The sequence below is a fragment of the Leguminivora glycinivorella genome, chromosome 19 (assembly GCF_023078275.1).
Source record: "Leguminivora glycinivorella isolate SPB_JAAS2020 chromosome 19, LegGlyc_1.1, whole genome shotgun sequence".
In the NCBI taxonomy this organism is placed as follows: Eukaryota; Metazoa; Arthropoda; class Insecta; order Lepidoptera; family Tortricidae; genus Leguminivora; species Leguminivora glycinivorella.
The window spans coordinates 5,305,986-5,329,945 of record NC_062989.1 but is presented as its reverse complement, the minus strand read 5'-3'; the positions used below and the strand labels follow the sequence as shown (position 1 = coordinate 5,329,945).

At 43.1% G+C, this 23,960-nt stretch overlaps 1 protein-coding gene across 1 annotated transcript in view; it reads right to left on the bottom strand.

The window, feature by feature from the left end:
• Positions 1-982: 982 nt before the first annotated feature.
• The window catches only part of LOC125236382 (jmjC domain-containing histone demethylation protein 1), a 53,996-nt gene continuing 31,018 nt past the window's right edge, over positions 983-23,960 (bottom strand). Inside the window, exons 4-21 of the mRNA XM_048143164.1 lie at positions 22,603-22,767; positions 21,497-21,632; positions 21,043-21,170; positions 20,164-20,313; positions 19,277-19,444; positions 18,305-18,464; positions 15,322-15,451; positions 14,758-14,881; positions 14,060-14,150; positions 13,250-13,404; positions 12,894-12,992; positions 12,352-12,442; positions 11,648-11,811; positions 10,355-10,537; positions 9,486-9,622; positions 9,009-9,297; positions 4,349-4,515; positions 983-3,866 (exon numbers count right to left, since the gene is read on the bottom strand). Of these exons, the coding sequence (XP_047999121.1) occupies positions 3,749-3,866; positions 4,349-4,515; positions 9,009-9,297; positions 9,486-9,622; positions 10,355-10,537; positions 11,648-11,811; positions 12,352-12,442; positions 12,894-12,992; positions 13,250-13,404; positions 14,060-14,150; positions 14,758-14,881; positions 15,322-15,451; positions 18,305-18,464; positions 19,277-19,444; positions 20,164-20,313; positions 21,043-21,170; positions 21,497-21,632; positions 22,603-22,767 (2,655 nt within the window). The 3' untranslated portion in view covers positions 983-3,748. The remainder of the gene's footprint in view (positions 3,867-4,348; positions 4,516-9,008; positions 9,298-9,485; positions 9,623-10,354; positions 10,538-11,647; positions 11,812-12,351; positions 12,443-12,893; positions 12,993-13,249; positions 13,405-14,059; positions 14,151-14,757; positions 14,882-15,321; positions 15,452-18,304; positions 18,465-19,276; positions 19,445-20,163; positions 20,314-21,042; positions 21,171-21,496; positions 21,633-22,602; positions 22,768-23,960) is intronic.

The window sequence follows — 23,960 nt, the reverse complement described above, 5'->3', positions numbered from 1 at the left end:
TGTCACATATAAAAAATCTTTCAAATTGATTTAAAAACTCTCGCATAAAGGCATCTTAAAAAACTATGTAGACTTTGTAATATAATCATTATTCACCATTTTATTTAATGTGAATAATAATTGTATGTTTCCGTATATATAATTTTGTTAACGATTCTTGTCTATCACTAAATTCTCTATACACAGAGGCACACAATGCTTAATACTAGCTCCGTATTTTAATTATGAGCCTATGCTTCAAGTACAAACGTTACTCGAGGCTTAGGCTACCTGTACAGTCAGCGGAATGCACACTTGTCAAACCAGCAGATCCTATTGGCACTTTTAGGCACTGGTCCCACCGCGAGCTAGTAAGCTATTAGCTATCGGCTATAAACGAACAAAAGATAAGCACTCCCGTGCAAATAAAAGAGACACGGCGATTTTGATAGCTCACCGTTGGGCGAGTAACTATAAACATCGCCGTGTCTCTTTTATTTAGGCACTGGTCCCACCGCGAGCTAGTAAACTATGAGCTATCAGCTATAAAAACGAACAGAAGATAATCACTCCCGTGTAAATAAGAGACACGGCGATGTTTATAGCTACTCGCCCAGCGGTGAGCTATTAATATCGCCGTGTCTCTTTTATTTGCACGGGATTGGTTATCTTTTGTTCGTTTATATAGCTGATAGCTCATAGCTTACTAGCTCGCGGTGGGACCAGTGCCTTATACTGTTTTCTGACATAATATCAAGATTACTCGATGCAATGGTTAGAAGAACTGGTGAAGTCATGTGTAATAAAATATAGCTACAATAGCTACATTACATTCGTATTATATTGTTTTGTTGTTGTTTCTGTTCTACACTTTTGCGGAAAGTGTTAACTAACATCAACTATTTCATTTTCTAAATAAATAATTTGTAATTTTAGATTTAAAAAAAATTCTAAAAAATGTTTCTACTCAACGATCAACTGGGCGTAGACAAGTGGTCAATCGTTCACGCGCCGTAGCGTATCGTATCAGATCTATGCTGACAAGAGCTCATATATAAAAGAAAAAAGCTGACTGGGACCCAGTGATGCTCGAGACTAGACGATAAGCGTCCCGCGAATTGTGTCGCCAGTGACGTTGGGTGAACTGACGCAACGTTGCCAGACTTTGTTCGACATGATTGTTAACATCTCGCGATACATGTCGATGTCTCCATTTATGTCGATCAATCTAGCAACGCCGCGAACGCTCGAACTTGCTACCAACACATAACGTGGGAAATTCGTCGCCCAGTGTATTTCTGATTTTCAATCAACCCGCTAGTTTAACAAGTGTATAGTGTTATCTGGTTAACCCTCTATACTAAACCTATAGGCGGCCCTCCGACCTTACTGTGACCACAGTCGGACCTTACAAACTAACATATTGATATTTTCATTGTTGTTCTCAAAGTTTTTTTTATTACTGAAAATCTGATCTAATTTTAACTAGATAATATCGTAATGCTATACAAAACTAATCATTACGTCCAATGTCAAAAATGTGTATATTTTGCACCAGCTTTATTGTATTTTTTCAAGCATTATTCTACAAAATTTGGGAAATATTCAGTGTTAAACGAAAAGCGTAATTTTATTGTGTAGCCTCTAAAGTTCAAGAAATGATCAATAAACGTTATATAATCGGTCACAGTCAAACATATCTATTAATTGCTTAAACCTAAAAAGCGACTAGAACTAAGAAAAATACAACCTAAGCTCTTACAATTGTCATGAACCTAAAATAATTCTTCCTTTTCAGGAGTGCGAAATAAATAATCATTGTTAATATTTACAAAAAGTAAGTATTGCTGGAACAATATATAAGAAACGTGTACGAACGATTGTTCGAGGAATCCTATCATTATAAGAAATTCAGAGATCCATTTGAATACAAGTGTTGAATGTGCGCTTCAGCACATAACCAATGTTTCAAAGCTTATCAATAGCCTTATTTCTTATTTATGTATTCGAATTTCTTTCAGAATTACAAAAAACTTTCAAAAGACTGTGTTAACGTTTGTTAGTCCCTTTGCTCGCTCAAAACTCTTGAACCCTTTAAGAAACTTTGACTCTTTATAACTATTATGTGATTGAAAGTTTGCAGTAATTGTGAAAATGGATGCATCGAAACTTGGATATGCTATGAAGCGGCATCATACTATTATTATATATTGTTACCTTTATTAAGTGCAAAGGTTAATTCAATAATTTATTGAAAACCTTCGACATTAAAGGCCATCATTATCAAAACATAAAACCAACAATAAAATATAATAGATACCAATCCAACAGTATGCAATAAAATTAATATCGTTCAACTTTAATATAGTTATTTGATTGTGCAATGAAATATGTGCTGGTTCATATAGACACTACCTATATGTTGGCACTGATATTGCAAAAGATAGAATAAAATAATTGGAAAAATCAAACTCTCCAAGGATTATAATTATATATTTATAAGTCACCAATTAAAACACTAATCCCTGTGTATTTTTCTAGCAGTTGTCTAAAATAGTATTATTTGATGTGATGTTTGCCCTTAATAAAACTCCAAAATATTTGAGTAGTATTATCTGTTATTATATTCACCATATAATCTTCGGAATAACTCACAAGCAAATGTGATGCTGATGAAAATCGATTTACAACACCTAAAAACACTTTCTAGCTTAAATATTCCAATATCAAAACAGCTGCTAAAAAAACACATCATTCACTATTCCTATCTTGACACTTCTAGATCAATATTTCTATCATTATTTAGAAATCGTATCACTTCGATTACCGTATAGGCTTAAATCAAGTCTTTGTTTTATTAACATCTAACGCGTCTTGCAGCGTAGCGGGACGCTGTTGATATGTTGTGCGCGCATTACACAATTTTGTTTTGGAATACATTTCTGTAAAAAGAAGGTAAAAATAAAAATATGCCAAATGACATAATAAAGCAATACCGATAAATTGATTATCATTATTACGAATATTTTATTGGATTTGATTCACCATTCACGAGCCGGAACGCGGATCTGCGTTAAGGCATTGAGCGTTTAATATCACGTCCATTACTATCAACCTCGCTTGCTAATGTTAAATCTGAATTCCACAATATCTTTGATTAGATCGTATAATCATAATCGATTACAATCACAATACAGGCATGTACTTAGCAATGGACAATGGAACAAACGTACGTTAGTTCTATACGGATTCTTTTGCTCGAATTTGAACTAATAAAACCCATTTTTCCAAAAGTAATATCTGACTTCTTATATGGATTGTCTATCTTAGACAGAACAGTCATATTTTTAATAATGCCTCTGCAAACGGTAAAACAATCTCTTTTTTAAGTTACTGACGAGTATGACGCAACGGGCCCTAACTCAAAAACGATTGAAGAAACATGCCCTGCGTGCGTAGCCGAATGCACAAACGCTCACGAAACGAAACGCTCGGAGATATCTATCTCTATCGCTCTTGTGTATTGGCGCGGCAGAGCCAGAATACCTTTCCCGGCGTTTCGTTTTCATTGTCAATGTCATTCGGCTACGGGGCCATGTTAGAAACAAAATAAGATACCCGCAGGCATGCTTAACGCGCGAGTTTCACAGTTCACTATTCAGTTTAAATCCCTTGTTATCACTATCACTAGTGTCTATCACTTGTCGCTGACTCGTCGTCACTAATCACTAGCGTGCGCGTCCTCAGCCGCGGGGCCGGCGGGCTCGGATCAGGTCTTGCGCAGCTCGACTAGCTTCACGTCCTGCACGTGCAGGTTGTGGGGCGACTTGGCCGCGAACTTGATCACGGCTTGTGTGGACACGAGGGGCACGTGTCGGAGATCCAGTCTGGGAAATAAGGAAGGTATTATAAAGATTACTGATTACCGTTCGGGCAGTAAACTAGTCTTGTGGCCTTTCGCGAATGTTAGATTTAAATGGGTATAAGTTTTATCCGAAATTAAATTTACACCCTTTGTTACCTTTTCACTATGGCCGCAGTATATAAAAAAGCCACACTCAAATTAGTGCTTTGTGTGGCAAATTCAGCGCATAAAATGAACGTTCATGCAAGTAGCAATATATTTCTATCTTAATTCTTTGGTTGATATTGCTCGTCTTACATGATGAGGTTAGGGCAGATATTCGAGCGAACATGCAGCAGCTTATGTACATAGTATTATAAGTTATAAGTTCCAAGAAATCAGTGGTATCGGCCGAAATCGAAGAAGGAAGGTCTACGACCACTGCTTCTTTGTTTACCCGTTTGACAGATAATTCTAATCTTAAAAGAAACGAAGTATAGTTGGAGTATATTAAGTAACGCTAACCTAATAAGGTTGGGGCAGCGCGCGAGATGGTCGAGCGCAGCCTCCGTGAGCAGCCGGCAGCCGCCCAGCGACAGGCGCTGCAGGCCGTGGTGCGCCAGCTGCGCCGCGCCGGCGTCTGTGAGTCGAGCGCACGAAGACGCGTCCAGTTCTACTAGCTTTGGTAACGCCTGGAAATAACAACGGTTGTTCATATCAATATTACAGGTGTATATAATAATCTGGAAGTACTTTAGAGCGATGTTTAGGGTCGCGAGTGGTGTCGAGGCAAGTTCGCTTTAGTAGTTTGCCGCCGTAGGACATCGCCTCGCGACGTTCCTCGCTCCGTGTGGAGTAGTGGAAACGGGTGATGCAGAGGCGCAACCCTAAACTCCGCACCGACGAGTGGAAGGTGGTCGACACCGTGATGTCGGAGCTGAACACCAGGCGCATCGTTCTGATGGACCAGGTGTCAGCTGACGTCATCAGGGAGGCCGGCTACGTTCTTCACTCGGGGCTCGACACCAGCCACTTCAAGCTCCTGGAGACGGGGAAGGAGCGTGAGCATGAAGAGGCTGGGGTGGAGCCCGGCGCGGACGGGGGGGAGGGGGACTCGGTGGCCGATGAGGCTGCGGGCGCCGCGGGGGCGGCGACGGGGAGGCCCCGGAGCGGGACGCGCCGCCTGGCGCTCCTGCGGAGGTGGCTCGGGACCGGTCAGAGGCGGGGGAAGTGGTGCTAGTCGGGGAGAGTTTCGCCGGGCTGCGCTGGACCCGAGAGTCGTCACCGATCCTATCGGTGGCGGGCTCGGAGGACCTGCGCAGTCTGGAGGAACTCTACCTGGAGGGCACCACTTCGCCCATGTCCTGCGACAACACGGTCCAGGAGGCGGCCGCTGATCTCAGCACCGCCAAACACTAACCGCCGTAATGGAGGGGCTAAGGTGTGTACAAATAAACTTACAACACAATAAGGCCGCCACTGCCCTTCTGGCTAGGCAGCTAAAAAGCGACAAGTTCGACATTGCTCTTATTCAAGAACCATATATTTACAAGGGAGAGATAAGAGGCTTAAATGGTACTGGCGGGACGATACTGTATATCTGCCCCGAGAGTAATATGAGGACATGTATTTATGTTAAAACCGGCATTGATGCTATGCTTCTAAATGCTTTCTGTTCCAGGGATCTGACCACGGTCAAGATCCTGAATAAAGGGGGGTAAGGCACTAGTCATCTCATCAGCCTACCTTCCCTACGAGGCGGCGGATCCCATCACCACACAACTGCGGGATCTTGCTGACTACGGCAGCCGGGCGAACACTGACCTGATCATCGGCTGCGATGCGAACGCACACCACGTCATCTGGGGAAGCTCGGATGTCAACAGAAGAGGAGAGAAGGTACTGGAATTCCTGGTAAGCTCTTCACTACAACTCTTAAATAAAGGCAATGAGCCGACATTCGTCAATGCTAGGCGAGGTGAGGTCATTGATATAACGCTAGCGTCCAACAACGCAAGTAATAAAGTTAGTTCATGGCATGTCTCTGGGGAGATTTCTTTATCGGACCATAGATATATATGCTTTAGGTATACCACTAAAATCAAAGTAGAAGTTATACTAAAACGGAATCCCAGGAATACCAACTCAACTGGTTATCGTTCAAGGATGACCTTAAGGCGGACCTGGGAAACCCCAATGGTAAGCTAAACTCTATTATTGACATAGAACTTGAAGCTGACAAAATAGGGCAAGCCGTCCATACGGCTTGGACAAATAACTGCCCGAAAAAGAAAATCCTGGCGAAGAAGGTACCCTGGTGGAATCCGGAGATAGCAAAACTCAGGAAAGAAACTAGGGCTGTCTTCAACGATGCCAAAAGAAGTAATGATTTTGAGCTCTACGCGCGAAAACTCACAGAGTATAGCAAGGCAGTGAGGAAAGCGAAAAGGAAAGCGTGGAAAAACCACTGCGATCAAATCGGTTCCATTCCGGAAGGCATGAGACTCGCGAAGGCACTAGCCACAACGAAGTCAGTCCCACTCACCTCTATTAGAAGGAGTGATGGTGGAATGACTGAAACGGGGCTAGAGACCCTCAAGGTGATGTGTGCCACACATTTTCCAGGCTCGATAATAAATCAGAGTGTACCAGACGATGAACCAATTAGTGTTACGGAACAGTGCACTCGCACGACCAGGCATAATTGGGACACGTCGAAAAAGGTAGTAGACCACAACAAAATACAATGGGCATTATCGACATTTCAGCCATATAAAGCCCGGGGCCAGATGGAATCTACCCCATACTACTACGAGAAGGCGCTAACGTACTTATACCCCACTTGAGTAGACTGTACAAAGCGTGTATTGCCTTCGGACATGTACCACGTGCATGGAGGTTAGTAAAGGTAACATACTTGCCCAAACCAGGCAAAGAGGATTACACAGAAGCCAAATCATATAGGCCCATAAGTCTATCATCATTTCTCCTTAAAACTTTGGAGAAACTGGTGGACAGACACATCAGGGATGGTCCGCTCAAGAGACATCCACTACACCGCTTGCAATGTGCATACCAGCCGGGCAAGTCCACGGAGACAGCACTACACCTGGTGACAACTAGAGCGGAGCGGGCCATAGAAAACAAAGAACTATGTCTTGCTGCATTTCTGGATGTCGAAGGTGCCTTTGATCGCACCACATATGGTGCAATCAATAATGCTGCACTCAAACATGGCATAGAACCTACCATCTGCCGCTGGATAGGTAATATGTTGAACAGCCGGCTAATTAAGTCCTCCCTCATGGGGGAAGAATTACTAGCCACAGCAACAAAAGGTTGTCCACAAGGTGGGGTTCTCTCTCCGACTCTATGGAGCCTGGTAGTGAACTCACTTTTGGAAGAACTAAATAAGGGCCCAGTATATACAGTGGGTTATGCAGATGATTTAGTGATACTCATAAACGGGAAATTCCCGGGAACGGTGTCAGAAATCATGAATACAGCACTGAGGCAAGTGGAGAGGTGGTGTAACCACCAACAACTCTCCATCAATCCAGGCAAAACAGTGGTAGTACCGTTTACCAGGAAAAGGGCCCTTACTGGCATGGAGCAACTAAGGCTCTATGGAAGGGTACTTGAACTTTCCAATGAAGTGAAATATCTAGGGGTAACACTAGACAAAGAACTGAACTGGAAAAGACACGTCGAACTGACCACAGCCAAGGCACTTAGAGTGTTTGGAATGTGTAGGTCAGCTTACGGCAAAACATGGGGTTTAAACCCAAAGGTACTAAGGTGGATCTACACCATGATGGTGAGACCTATAATCCTGTACGGAAGCCTGGCCTGGTGGCCAAGGACATTACTGAGCACATGCAAGGATGTCCTCATGAAGGTACAAAGGACAGCATGCATGGCTATAACGGGTGCGTTCAGAACGACGCCAACAGCAGCATTGGAGGTACTATTGGATCTCCCGCCGCTACATCTAGTGATACAGTCTGAGGCACTGAAATCGCTACACCGGCTGGCTTTAACAGGCCTCTGGAGCGATAGCATGCCCAAGACTAAACACACAAGCATGGAATACAACAATTCTATGGGAAGGCTGATGAGTATGGGCTGCGACAAAATGCAACCGAAATTCATCTTCCACAAAAACTTCAAAACCAAAGTCCATACTAGAGCCGAATGGAAGGAGGGTCTGGAGACACCCACCCCTGATGACAACACCATCATCTGGTATACAGACGGGTCCAAGATGGCATCTGGTACGGGCGCAGGCATTTATGCAAATGACTACAGTGGTAGTATCAGCATGGGCAATTATGCCATGGTCTTCCAAGCCGAGACATATGCAATAATTGCCTGTGTACATGAGAATATAGTTAGACAAATCCAAGGTAAGACTATCTATATACTCAGCGACAGTCAAGCGGCACTCAAAGCCTTCACATCGCCCAGAGTTACCTCTAGACTGGTATTAAACGGCATCCAAGCTCTTAACAAGCTTGGAAGGCAAAACAAGGTGCAACTGGTATGGATACCGGGGCACGAAGGCTTCATTGGCAATGAAAACGCTGATGAACTTGCCAAGGCCGGATCTGAAGACAACTTCATAGGTCCGGAACCTTATGTGGGCCTTTCACAAGGAACCATCAGAATGGCTATGAAAGACCAAACAAAGGCTAGTCACCAAAAAGAGTGGGATGCCCTGGTTGGTCTGAAGCATTCAAAGCTCTTTATGCAGAGGGTAGACTCTGGATGGAGCAAAAAGCTAGGGAAGCTAGGCAAAAGACAACTCCAAATTATAACGGGGGTGTTCACAGGCCATTACGGGGTCAAAGGAATTTTGGCCAAGATGGGACACGCCGACAACACTGATTGTCGCATGTGTGGCGAAGAGGAAGAGACCGTCAGACATTTAATGTGTGAATGTCACGCCCTCGCCAGACAAAGAATGAAGAACTTTGGAGCAGGCTACCTGGCACCGAAGGACTTCAGAGAGCTACCCATGAGCCTCATCATCCGATACGTGGAGATGGTCGAGAAGCTCCTGAATAGCTGAAGGATCTTAGGATCGTAGGGGGTAATTGCACAAAAGATCCCGATGGGTCGAAGTGTATCCGTAAGGGCCCCCGCAGATTTAAGATAAGTGGAAACGTAAGCATGGAGTACAGACCTGCACAACATATCTCATGGCCACGTCGGTGATGTCGGTCCCCGGCAGCCGCAGCACGCTGAGCGCGGCGAGTCTAGAAGGTTCCGCGCCGGTCCTGTTCCCTCCTCCAGGTCTGGAGTTCTCGGGCGGAGCCAATATTCCCCGCAGCTTGGCGTCGTCGAGGCAGCGCGCGAAGGATAAGTCCAGCGAGGTCAGCGGCGGGCACGTGGAGGAGCGCAGAGCGAGAGCCGCCTCGGCCGGCGAGCCCGCGAGGGACAGCGAGCGCAGCGCCGGCAGACGGGCTAGCAACCTGGAAACGCATGCTCGATATTTCAAATTTGCCTATTTAAATACTTGACTAATGATAACACTTTGTAACGTACGATTCCTTAGCTACACAATTAATTGAAAGCTAAATCGACATACAGTCTGGTAAAAAAGGCGCCAAAATCTATGTACCTAAATCGCTGTAAATAAGAAAATAAAAAGTGTATTTACCAAGCTAGCTGACGGCGAGCGAGATGACACCATTCGAGGCCGAGTGACAGTGGTTGGCGACGAGCGATGCCGGCCAGTTGCGCGGCCGATACTCTCACTTGTACGAACGACATGCTGCGCCACAGAGATGGATCCATCTGCAAATTTACAAAATTTTCTCATAAATATAATATTTTGATATAGTGAGTAGCATTCTTGACAAACGCAAATGACATCTATTGACTTAATAATGCTTTAAAATGAAAACATAGGCTCTCCTATATCGCGCGATGAACTAAGTAAGTTTTAATCTCATAATCTCAAAGTTATAACGTTATTAACCAGAGCAATCAGCGTCGACCTCGCGCGGAAAACGGTCAATGGACACGTCTGCATTCGCCATTCGCCGCGCTGCCCAGTGGCACCCCTCCGACAATGGCGATCAAATATATGAAAGAGGCACGCACACAGTCTGAGCTTGTGTAGGTGAATGCGTATCATGCTTGTATGTATGAATGATATATGACAGGTCGACCGGTAGCGTTTTTGACAAACGATAACTGTGAGGTAACCGAGAGCGGGTGGGCGGCACTTTCAGCGGGGAGCGGGAGTGGCCATACTGTACAATAATAATCTATTGTGCCAGTGGACTCTACTGGCAGCTGGAGTCTTAATGATTAATTACGAGTAAATACTGACCGAATATTCAGCCCAGGCCTTGCAGACGAGCGCGCAAGTGTCGAGCTCGGAGGGCGTGAGGCGCGTACAGCATGGCTCAGTACAGCTACGCGAGCCCGCACCGAAACTACTCGTTTGGTAACTCTAAAATAGAGATCTAGACTCTTGCGACGTTTGAGTGATATAAATACACTAGTCAAGTAGATACTGACCGAGTACTCGGCCCAGGCCTTGCAGACGAGCGCGCAGGTGGCGAGCTCGGAGGGCGTGAGGCGCGCGAACACGCTGAGCATGGCGCCGCGGTCCAGCCACGGCGAGCCGAGTACTCCGCCGCAGGATAACGCTGACCCCGGCATTTGGGCTGGTCGGATGGGGTATAGGGGCTTCTTCATTTGCTGGAAAAAGAAAAGATAAAAAAGGTATTACAGGGTGGCACAAGGCTATCAGGCATCTACAATACAATAAAAATGGTTTTTTCGCAGTAATATGGTTACAAAATGGTCTTATATACTAGATAGTTTTACATATTACACCTCTCCAGGAGTGCGAATTTTAAACAGTCAAGAATTCAAAATTCTTTAACTACTTATACCTAACATGCAACTTACTAACTAATGTCTCAATAATAAGAGTCCTCATTGTAGCGAAGAACTCGTTTACTGAGTAAAATACTCTAATATCTATTCATCCAGACGGTTATTTATTGCATGCTATTTTTCGTCAACCGATCCGACCCCACTCATACAGGTTTCGTCAAAAAAGGGAAGAAATTTGAGATTGAACTCACTACATTATAAAATTACTTATTGCGCATAGCTACAGACATAGTGCGAAAAGCTTTTGCTATGTATTTTTCCAGAATCGTTCGCATTTGTCATGCTAGTTCAGACAGTGTGAGTTCATCTTGTACTCAGACTGATTGAAATAGCATGACACGTTCGTACGTTTCCGCCAAAATACGAAGGAAATTATTTTCGCACTACATCCGTACGTGCACTCTTGCTGCATCTCCTTCATAGAACAGATATTCAAAAATTTTACCTACTAGATTTTTTTAAGCATAAGGCTTACTGATGGAAAGCGGTCACCGTAGCCCATGGGCGCCTGCAACTCAAGGGGTATCACATGCGCGTTGCCAACCCATTAGAAACTTGTACACTCCCCTTTGCCGTGTTAAGTACACAGCAAAAAGGAGTGTAAGTTCTAAGGAGAGTTCGGGATGCCGACGACTCAAAGGACAATAGCAAATTAGTTCCTTCCACCGTCGGCACACCGCACCCTCGTTGAGCTCTGGCAGCCTTACTCACCGACAGGAACACAACACTACGCGTAAGGTCTAGGGCTATTTGGCTGCGGAGTTCTGTAAGGCGGGGGTACTTCCCCCTTGGGCTCTGCTCTAGATTCGAGCGAGATGATATCCGCTGTGCTGTGCCTCACAAAGCGGAATATCATTCGCTATGCTCTACCTCCTACCAAAATAACTAGATAATTTTTTGAACAAATACCTTAGCAGAGTGGTGTGTGAGCTGCAGCGCGAGATGGGCCCGCAGCGCCTGCTTCTTGGGCGCCTCCTGCTCGTCACTCGGGCGCCGTTTCTTGGCTGAAGGTTCCCATTCGCCTCCATTCTCCCCGGTACCACCTTCACCTCCTTCCTCTTCGCGTTTTATCTCTGTAATAAACAAATATCTATGTTATAGGAATATTATGAGCGTAAACGTGTTTGAGGACCATTTTTAAAAGTGAATACTTCAAACTGATCTCAACACTTTACATTGCGATAGTAATATATAATCTTGATAGGTGGGGCTGGAAGGACTCTCCCCTCTGCGAGTGTGGCAAAGAAGAGCAAACCGCTTACCACATATTTCGGCGATTGCCTCTCTTATCAGGCCCAGCTGAGGACCGAAATGTCCTGACACCCAACGCAGTTTCCTGGCTTAATGATCTCAAAGCTGTACTCTGATTGCCTGAACATGCATGCCATAGGATTAAATAAATAAATATAATCTTGATATTGTTTTGCTAGACAGACGAATAGCTAAAGTACCTCAGCGAAATGGGCGCCGTTGAATGTCTAGGGAAATATGGCTATTTTTGGTATCGGATGTCAAAATACACTTCGGGTCGATGCGCCATGGGAGAAGACGCATATAAAAATTAGATTAGGCAAATTTACGCGTCATCGTGCAATGTAATATCTAATACTTACCACTTTCAGACTTGATATGTGGGACGTCGTTCTTCCCCTCGTTATCTGAACTGGGTTCCGATTTGACTGGACCCGGAGGCGGTAGTTTATTCTGGAATATACAAAATATGGGCATGTTTTTATTTTGTTGTTGATTTTTTTTTCTGGAAATTTTCGCACTTTTTCTACACAGAATCATGAGCTCTTTCGATTCTACTAGGAAACAAAAAATGTTCCAAAATTTCTATAAATGTTTCTTTCTTCCTCTGAGTTACGATCAAACAAGTTGTATGAGAAATTGTAACTCAGTGGAAAAAAATTGTGAATTGTGAGTTGAGTTTCAAAACGTTAAAATGTACTAAACCAAAAGCACTTTCTTTAGTCTTATCAATTGTTCTTCATCTTGTGTTATCTACATGCCTAGGGTAAGCAGTAATTATTGCTGTAGTGTTTTCGTATGAGATTCTTGTGGTTACTATTTTTAGTTCAACCCTCATACAATGATCTCCCAAGTATTAATTAATTATATTGTTCTGAATAGATACATAAAAGCTAAGTAATACCTGCAGATTACTGTGGTCTCGACTTAGTTGACTGGCGTCTGAGCCGACGCTCATTCTCCTGAGATCCGAAGACTTCTGACGCGCGCGGAAATGACGAGGCTGGAAAATAAATATGAACCTTAGTGATTTTGATTGTGTTAGTCTGGTCGCTTGCTGGCGAGGTTGCGGACAAGTCCTCCCGACCCTGAGACCTCGCCGTATAGCAAGGCGACGATGACAGAGGGGTTTGGTAAACCATGGGTCTCATCAGCCTAGGGAGTCCCACAGAACCAAAAACGAAAAGGATGTCACATAACCATAAGTATCTGGTTCATGTTAGAAGCCGAATGACACACTGTATAGTCGTTTAGACAGACCTTGTAGTCGTGGTTGAGCCCCATGGTGGTACAGGTGGGGCACTCCCAGGAGTTGGGCAGGTCCTCGTTGAGCTGGCCGCCGGGCGGCACGCACGCCGGGTGCACGATGCTGTAGCACACCGAACACTCGCGCAGGGAAGATGGCCCGTTGCGACCTGGAATTTACGACAATCTTTACTATTACTTGCAACCTAGGAGACTCTGGACAATAGTCGCGCATAATTATCAGCGCACCAGATAATCCATCAAGGAAATGTCTATAGATCAGACGATAAACGTCACTACTCCAATCGTAGGTACCCTAAAGGGCTCCTCCGATTCTTGACAAAATTTTCGGTTCGTCTTGTTCGTTTGATTTCATTTACGAATGCCAATGTGGCGACCCGGATCAGACAGTACACCACATTGTCGTTGAGTGTCCCATCACCAAATTTAGAGGAGAATTGGCAGATCTTAAGACCCTGTCGAGCACTGCAATCGAATATCTGCAGATTTTTTAAACATTTGAAAGTAGTAGAGAAACGATACATGCCATACGATAAATAAATAAATTTGACATAGCAGACGCAGACTTGGATTCATTAAATTGTGTGATTTTTGTGTGGATGTGTCGGAGCATTTAGTGAAACTACATTTTCCAAGAACTTTTAAAGAAATAATATCTTGCTGGCAGAGGAATATTATCCCAACACAGCGAGACAGCATACCGAAAACTGCCACGAAGTCTAGCCTAACTATTACGAGCAGATAAATAAGGCGGAAAACACGTCTTTAGTGCACTTATCAACTTATAAAAAGCAGTTGCCTTACCTGAATTGCCTTTGGCTTGTGGCGCGACTGGAGTTTGCATCCAACCGTCAAGATGACAAACGGCACACGAAGCTGTGACTGGTAACATTGGCTGTAAGAAATAACATACAATAATGTCGTCAAGAGACTCATCAGTGTCTGGTAAATACGTACAAGTAGCGGCAGGAAACTCTAGCTCTGACCGTTAGTGCGTTTTCACATTATCAGATTCGATATCGAGGGTTTACTGGTGAAACCCGTTAGTGCGTTTTCACATTATCAGATTCGATATCGAGGGTTTACTGGTGAAATCCGATAAGTTGAGCAAACTGGTTTTTGAACTCGAACTATGTGCAATTGCCACAATGTTCTTATTTCAAAGAAAAATTATCTCGATTTTTCGGGTTTCGCTAGTAAAGTTGTCAGAAGGATTTCAGAGGCAAAAATGAAAGATGGCGGCTTAAATTTATGGGATATCGGTCCTACATCCGATCGGATAATGTGAAAACGCACTTATTGCGCAGAAATCAAAAACAGGTCTCTTAGGGGGTTACAGGGGGTGAAGGGTATGCGTTCCCAAGCGTAGCTATCGTCTTTATATTTCACTTAGCGCAAAACTTACGTGTCGCTGCTTGTATTTAGAGAATAACGTTTTTTTCTTTCATATTTCAATACCTATGTTTATTTTAAAATCTAGTATCATGAGAAATTTACGTTACTTGTAAGCACTGTCGCATGATACAGGTTTGCTTTGCGCGGCCGAGCCCACCGAACTTGACCATGTCGTGGCAGAACACGCACTCTCCGCAGTCTGTTCGCTGGCACGCCTCACACTTCTTGCATCTGTAATCGAGATAGGTTTACAGAACTATCGTAATAACGTTCAGTAGTCGGGTCCACACGGAGCGAGGCACTGTGCTCACGCGTTAAACGAGTAAAACGTTTCAGTAAATTCGGTATCTCATATATTATATAGGACATTTGCCGCACGAGGAGATCGTCTCGCGACGCGCCTAACTCTGTGCGGACTCGGCTATTCGAGCCGGTCGTATCGACCGCATCGTTAACCATAAAAGATGCCGTATCGTTAAAGATGATTTACAGCGGGTTCACTAAAAGGTATGTGCGCCGTCAGAGATCGGAGGTGCGGCACATCGTTTCCTGCGGCTCCGGTGTAACGTTAGCACGGCCCCGCCACAGAGATCGCGGGTGAAGCGAGAATCTGTCGAGGGTTCGTGTGAGGTAGTGCAAGTGCGGCGGTGGCGCGAGGTAGTGGTGAGTACCTGGTGCGGCGCCGCCTCGGTGCAGAGCTGGCGTGGTCGGGGCGCGGGCGCGCGCCGCCCCCGCCGCGGCCCCCGCGCCCGCCGCGGCCGCTGGACTGGCGCCGCTCGCCCGTCACCACTTCATCCGGACCTGCAACCACAGTTTAGAGAGTTACGTAGCCACGGAACGACCGCTTTCCGAACCCTTGAGAGCCGAACCGACATATAGCGACCCGTTTTGACACTTTGATGATTGTAAGGTGTAAAAGTTGTAAAACCGAGCAGTGTGCTTACATAAATAACCTAAATGTTAAGGTTAGGAGAAAATTGAACCACTTTACACTAAACGAGGGCATAGTGCGTTTAAGTTTAAAATAGGATCGGTCGCCGACTTGCGAACGGCTAGTGATTAATGGAAATACATAAACACTAGCTTTTGCCCGCGGCTTCGCTCGCGTTAAATCCGACAATTGCGGAATGCTCCATACGAACTTCCCCTCTTCATTTTAGGGAAGTGGGAGTTAGAGAGACAAAAAGTTACCTATGTCACTCTCCACGCCTTTTACTATCTCGACCTCTGTTCACGTGCAGTGAACATACCTACTGACATCAGCAGCATCAATCTGGGACAAGAAACTGCATCGGCTCACGTGCTTGCACAAACTACGTTTGCACTTAATATGAAGAAACTGCAGCGTGGTATTACGCAAACATAGAATAATTTAGTATAAATAGCTTGTAAAAAGTGTAAATAAATCTCTTTGATTACGCAACATCGTTGGATAAGCAGACTCATTGCAGCCAGTACTACCATCATTTGCAAGAGGAAATTCATCAGTTTCAAAGAACTTATGAATATTTGACAGAAATTAACACCACCAGAAAAAGAAGAGGGTTAATGGGACAAATAATGACTTCCATTTTCGGAGTTAATGACCAAGTCTACAAAGACATAAGTACACTGCAAGACAACCAACAGAAACTAATAGACTCGGCAAATCATCAGACTAAATTCATGATCTCAACCATATCAGCCGTAAACGACACCGAAGAGCGTATACGCAGTAAATTAGAAAGGTTCCAGACAAAACTTAACCAAGCCATGACATATATAAATGATAACAACCGATGGTTCAAGACAATTAATTCTAACATAGTTCAAATACAAGTGCTGCAGTCATACCAACTGGCCTATAACTACATTCAAGAAATAATAGACTATTATTCTGGGATAGTGCAAATATACATATCAAAGGCTTCAGTATACAGCGTACTGGCCCCTAAAAGTATAGCTGATGTTATAAAACGCGCAAACAGCAAGTTGCCATCAAGTATAAATATAATACAAAACCAGCTGATAGACACGCGACTATCTGAAAATAAAACTCATATTCAAGTATCGGCTTACTTCCCAATAGCTGAAAAGGCAATATATACCTTAGTACATATTACTCCGATACCTGAGAAAACTAAAAACGGGTTACAAGGTTTTGACATTCCCCAGACATTTATAGGAATAGATTATAATAACGAACGGTATTTTGAACTTAGTCATGAAGAGTTTAAAGATTGTTTACGCAAATTTGACAGTTTCATTTGTTTTCCTGTGGCCGTGAAGAACATGCAATTAAACCAAAATTGCATTGTTAGACTTATTACTAAGAATGAAAATACTACAGATTGTCCAATCCGAAGGTATAAATTTACAAGTAACATTATCTGGAAACAAGTTCAAATGACAAATACATGGATATATTTAACTAAACAACCAGAAACGGTGTCCATTGTGTGTGATGGTCAGAGACAAGAGATAACTATTCATGACATTGGAATAATTCAAATTTCTGAGAACTGTATTATAAAGACAATTACGACTAGTTTAGCCGCAAAAAGAACAGTTGTAACTAATATTTTAGCTTCATACAGTAAGACTATAGAGTTTAAGTTAGATAATCAGTCCTTAGTTGATTTTCATAAAGATTTATCTAAAGAACAGGTAGTAGATAGCTCTAATGACATTTTTACTAGTTTAATTAAAAAAGAACATACCCTGCAAACAACCCTAGACAATACGGTTTGGAAAAGTATCACTACCCAAACCTATGTAGCTAGCTGTTCGACAATAATGGTATGTTTATTATTAACTGTACTAATATACTGTTTCGGTCCACAGATTGCAAGGAAACTACGACAGATGACAGGGAGACGAACATGGGAGCCAGCACCAGGGGCAAGCAGCACACCAGACCAACCGCCAGCAAGCGGATCGCCTGCACCTCGGCGCCGGCACCGGCCTCCCACGCAGCCGCACGTCTACGCGCTGCCAGTTGCGCAGCGGAGCGCGCCCAGACCGGTCGCGCAGCCCACTGTACAACTTTACCAATTGAGGACTACTCCGTCAACACCCAGCCCTTGTGAGAGGCGCCAGAATGTTCACGTGCAGTGAACATACCTACTGACATCAGCAGCATCAATCTGGGACAAGAAACTGCATCGGCTCACGTGCTTGCACAAACTACGTTTGCACTTAATATGAAGAAACTGCAGCGTGGTATTACGCAAACATAGAATAATTTAGTATAAATAGCTTGTAAAAAGTGTAAATAAATCTCTTTGATCCTGGACATCGTGGCTGTATCATTTGAGTATAAGGTTTTCCTCTCACTGTTGGTAGCAGTGAGAAAATCCTTTCCATTACCCATTTCCTTCCCTGTCCGTCTGTACCTTAGGTCTCATGGTGCAGATATCCTGTACTTATTAAATATATGTATTATTAATTTATAGTTAGGGCTAGGGCTGTAGGGATGTGTAGGGTTGTTTAGGGTGCTAGGGCACTTAGGTTGGATAGGCTACAGTTCTCCCCTTAACTTCTTGGTAAAATCACTTCATGATTTTACAACCTCAAAAATTCGTCGCTACGTTTTGCCGTGAAAGACGGACAAACAAACAGACACACACACTTTTCCATTTATAATATTAGTATGGATTTAATAAAAATGTTTACCTTTCAGCACAGGTACTCCTGTAATAGCCAGGTGCTGCTTATCATGTCTGTGTTGCTCGACCAATGTGCGCACATCTTTGACCAACGCTATAGGGTCACTCAGAAGCTCGGGCACTGATTTCCGGGCAGCCGGCAACTGGTGTAAATACATCACTATGGCCTGAAATTAAAAAAAAAATGTAAGTACAAAAAATTATGATAATAAGAAATAGTTTGGTAATGGCCATTATCAGATATAATTTATCGTCACAGTAAGTCGGAACAGACGAACTTATGGGGTTATTATAAATAAAGTTGTACATACAAAGCTTTAATATGTACAACTCTTCTTCGTAGACATCATGTTTTAGATTATTTTTACAGTAACTTCTTGTATCCCACGACCCCTGTTTACATACAACTGTCGAAGTATTCATTTGTGGTAGCTCCTAATAATCTAAATCGAGTAATTCGGTATCATTTTGTATCCCAAGGCCCCTTTTCCGCACAGCTATTGAAAATTATATTTTTGGTGGCCCATGAGAAGACAAGTTCATCTTAAAAGCACCAAAATGGTAAGCGTCCACAGACCTGTATTATTATTTATTTGCATAGAAAGTCACACACGTGCATGCACCGATCCGCACCGTACCAGGCCTACGTCACTCGCTCGTGGTCGCGCGTTAAGTACCCTACCCGTTAGCAGTTGCCTCGAGGTAATAAATCCCTGAGGGGCGCCACGCGCCCGCCTGTGTAGTCACGTGGCACGTACCTATTATTCTTCTGAGTTTTACGTAGCAACTTATTAGTATTAGTTAAATAAAGCGTAGGTATTTGTCGTTTTGCGGGCAAGCGAAGGATCTGTTACGTTATTAATAATCTGTGACCGTACGTATCGCAATATCAGTGGACGAAATGCGACGCGGTGCGTCCGATGCGTACGATACGAATATATGGACGCCTAGTAGGGACCAGGTTAAAGGGGCACGGTACCTTGAGGCCGTGCAGCTCGTTCTGCGTGAGGTGCACGTGCTCCTTGGCCGGCTGCGGCGGCGGCTGCTCCGTGGAGAGGTGCGAGCGGCCCAGCAGCGCGCCCACGTACCGCTCCAGCACGTACCACAGCATCTCCGTGAAGAACGGGTACCGGAACTTCTGGGGAACCTGGAATACACCACACGACGCACGTTAAAAACAAAGTTTGGCGACGCTATTTCAAGTCTACTGCCAGTATCAATGAGATAGTGACAGCAAAATAAGATTATATTACAAAAAACGTGTCATTTTATTTATTTATTTAAACTTTATTGCAAAATATAACAAATAAAGTACAAATGGCGGACTTAATGCCTAAAGACATTATCTACCAGACAACCAACAGGCTAAATAGAAAGAGTAGTGCAGGCTTTAAAAAAAAAGTGGGTGCAGGCTTTAAAAAAAAAAGGTAACTGAAAATGAAACATAAAATTCAAGATTTCAGACAAATTTGTCAAGTCGCACATTCGACATTAGGAATCAGAGGACGGGTCTTTACGAATTAGAGATAAAGGGCCAGTTTAGCAGTTACTATGTTGATGATGGCCATATTTTTACACTGGACATCTTTAACACTTTGAAATACTATCAAGCAGGCCAGGGTACGTAGCCGAATGGCACAAACGCTAACGAAACGCTCGCGAAACGAAACGCTCGTAGATATCTATCTCTATCGCTCTTGCGTATTAGCGCGACAGAGCCAGACTACCTTTCGCGGCGTTTCGTTTTCGTTTCGCGTCGCAGAAATGCCATTCGGCTACGGCACCAGATCTCATCTCAACGTAAAAGCGACTAGCACGATCATAATAAAGTACCAAATAGAATGAAGTACTGTAAACAAAATTTACCTTTGTCACATCTTCAACTTGTGCGATTTTGAGCTGCTTCTCAATACCGAATTGGTGCAGGAAGTTACCGCCGAACACGAGCGAGTCGCTCGGTGTGTACACAGCGTGAATCCAGCCAGTCGGGATGAAGAACGTGTGGCCCGCTTGCAGCTGAAACACAGTAGGGTTTTATTAGGGTTCCGTTTTGAGTAGTTATGTTCGGAAAGAGAAGAGATGTATGAGACCCCATTTGATATTCCTGTTTCCATATATTTAAACTCCACTCAGTCAATGTGTTATGACTATCTGTATTTAATTAATGTAAGTAATTTTGTTCTCCATTACACATATTTTGCAATGAATCATCATGCGCGGATCCAGAGGGGGGTCATGGGGGTCATGACCCCCCCCTGGAGCTTAAGTTGGCCATACAAATAGACCACGTGACCCCCCCTGGGCACCCGGGCCTTTACCACGTGACCCCCCCCGCGCACGAAGCTGGATCCGCGCTTGTGAATCATATACCTAAGAACGTGTTTTTCGTCGCCCCGGGGCGCACAGTAGGGTGTAGGGATGGGTTTCTCGTTGACCTAAATGTATTTTACATAAAAGTAAACATGTAGGTACATTATATACTAAAGTAACGTCATAAACTGTACAAAAAAAGGCACATTAGCGGCACAACAGCAGGGATGTTATCCATACTATAATATTATAAATAGGAAAGGGTGTGTGTCTGTTTGTTTGTCCGTCTTTCACGGCAAAACGGAGCGACGAATTGACGTTATTTTTTAAGAGGAGATAGTTGAAGGGATGGAGAGTGACATAGGCTACTTTTTGTCTCTTTCTAACGCGAGCGAAGCCGCGGGCAAAAGCTAGTAGTTTATAAGTGTAACTTACATGGACGCGAATACATTTCTCGACCGTGTCTCCGAAGAAAACGTCTGACTGCTTGCCAGAGAGGACCCACTTCTCATACAGCTGTAGATTCTTCTCAGTGGGTGGGATCAGCCAAAACACTTTAGCCCCTGAAAATAAAAAGATTTTTCATCAATTTTCACTGTAAAATCAAAACTTTCAGTACGCGTTCATCTGTACGCAGTTTTAGAAGAATTATAAGGAAAGGTTCATGTATGAAATGTCATGTGATATTTGCCTGTCGCTTTTTGATAAAAGAAAACACCGTTAGAAAACCGAATTAAACCCAAGTTTGCCCTCTGAGTTAGGTCAGATGGCAGTCCCTTTCGTCAAATTAGTGTACAAGCCTATTCGCGGGACTAGTTCTCAAAGCGGATATCATTCTCTCATGAGACATAAACGGTAGGAAGAAGATAGAAAAGGTACCATGGCTTACCTCTCAGAATGTGATACCACACGGAGGTACCCCCAAAATCGATGTGGAAGTCTGTATAGCAGCCTTTAACTGACATGAGGCAGTATTTCTGTACCTTCGGGTACATCATGTCGTCTAAAGCGTTTGTGGACTCAGTCTGAAAACATGAAAAGAGTTTTGTTAAATAAATAAATAAATATTATAGGCCATTTTTACACAGATTGAGTCCCACGGTAAGCTCAAGATGGCTTGTGTTGCAGGTACTCAGACAACGATATATATAATATACGAATACTTATATACATAGAAAACATCCATGACTCAGGAACAAATATCTGTGCTCATCACACAAATAAATACCCTTACCTGGATTCGAACCCGGGACCGCTGCGTAGCAGGCAGGGTCACTACGCGCTAGGCCAGACCGGTCGTGGGTTAATATTACAATCTGATATTTCCTATTGACAGCATACAGTTAATTCTAATAATTCGAATTACCTACTTTTGGAATCGAGCTAAATAGTAAAATAATATTGACAAATATACCGCATTTCATATTCATAACTTTATCGACAAATAATGTGGTCGCGGTTGTTGTAAAACCTCGATAACGCATGTTTGTGGTCACTCGATATAGGAAAACAGATTTGACAAACAAATTATGTACCTTTGTATCAGTGCTAAAAGTAGACTATTTAGAAGGGGTTTGTCCAAAAATAAATTAAAAGCTGTATTTTCCTCACGAGAACTCTCGCTATCCGAAAACCAGTTTGGGCTATACCTACCTGCGAATCTTTAAGACGAATCCGTTCGTCCATTGACATACACAACCACAACTGCACATAATATTTGTGCGAGACGGTTTCAATACCTACTTTAGTTGGTAACTGCTCATCTTTGAAATGTCACAGCCAAAATTCGGTCAAGTCTTTGAGGCGCATGATTCTCGCGTAATATTCGAGAGGGCACTCATCAACTTCGCATCATTACCTGCCGGTCCTTATTCTTAAGGTGTCGAGACCACACAACCTTCACCAGTCAATAATTCGCAAGATTCTCGGCCACTGCACGTAGTTCTCAGCCAATCTTCTATTCTCTCATAAGTCTCAAAACAATTTGATGCGTACCTGTTGATCCTTAAGGTGACGAGGCCACACCACCTCCACCCAGTCAATCAGACGGACAATTCTCGGCGCCTGTACGTAGTTCTCGAGCCGCGTGTGCGAGAATTCGAGTGAGATCACGTTCAGAAGACGCTCCTTGTTGGGGTCATCGTAGTAACGCTGCCAGTCCTGGAAAATAGGTAAGACTTTTTGACAAAGCTGTCAGTAATGGCGACTATAGTCAGGTACTTATACAATTTCATGCATTCTGACTAAGTGCACGATGACACGCCACACATGATAATTGTAGAAAAAAAAACTCAGGTTAGTCTGTACATTCAATATATAGCGTTGGCGTCCAATACATTCCAGACCAGACTCTAGAGGTAGAAGTAAAGTTTAAGGTAATTAAAAATACTCAACAGACGATTTGCACCAGTTAAAAATGTCGTTTGCTGCTTAAATAGTTAACAATGTTAAGCTAGTATGTCTAACGTTAATCGTAAAATAATTAAAAGATTAGAAGAGATTAAAACTCCGGAAGCTCGGTATAATGTTCAAAATGTACTCATATATTTTCCTGATAATATTAGTTACAAGTTTACACAGACTACAAAATTAGTCATGATTATTGTTAATTATTAGTATTGGTACTTATTAAGTTATAAGAATACCCGACTTTCACAAGGCAGGCATTAAGCTTGCCAACTTATGTCTCTCCGATTGAATGCTTTAAGTTTATATTTATTAAATATAAACTTTTTCACTACATGCATATAGTATTTTTTCCCCGCACTAGTTCGCAAAGTAGTACATTTCTTATCAGGTCGAAACTTCAAAGGGTGATAAATATGTACTGAAAAACCATAATGTAAGTACCATACACGTGCGAAGAGGAAATTCGCAACTTCCTCTTTACCACACTTGTATCGTAATGAACTTATACACCGGGATCGTGATAGCGAGATACAGCAGTCCAGTCCATTAAAGCTATAACAATCGAATTAAGTCTACCAAGCGGTCCATTTTCGTTGGCTAAAGTTGTTACTCGCAATTTAATTGTGCACCTTTAATAAACGGTAAGCAACTATCGTACAAGTGTAGAACAATGTTAAAAGTATATGTTTTGTTATTAAAAATGTTATTCCTTTCCTATACATTTTATAAATCATTAGAATTAAAAAAACCGGCCAAGTGCGAGTCGGGCTCGCGCACAAAGGGTTCCGTAGCAGCAAATATAATAAACTTATTATGTCAATTTATACACCTGCCAAAATTACAGTTAAATCAACCTATCTCAAAAACTATAAGAGATACTTTGATCAAACCAAAAATCGTTGAAAGAGTTAATTAGCATGCATCACCTCTATTTTTTTTAGAAT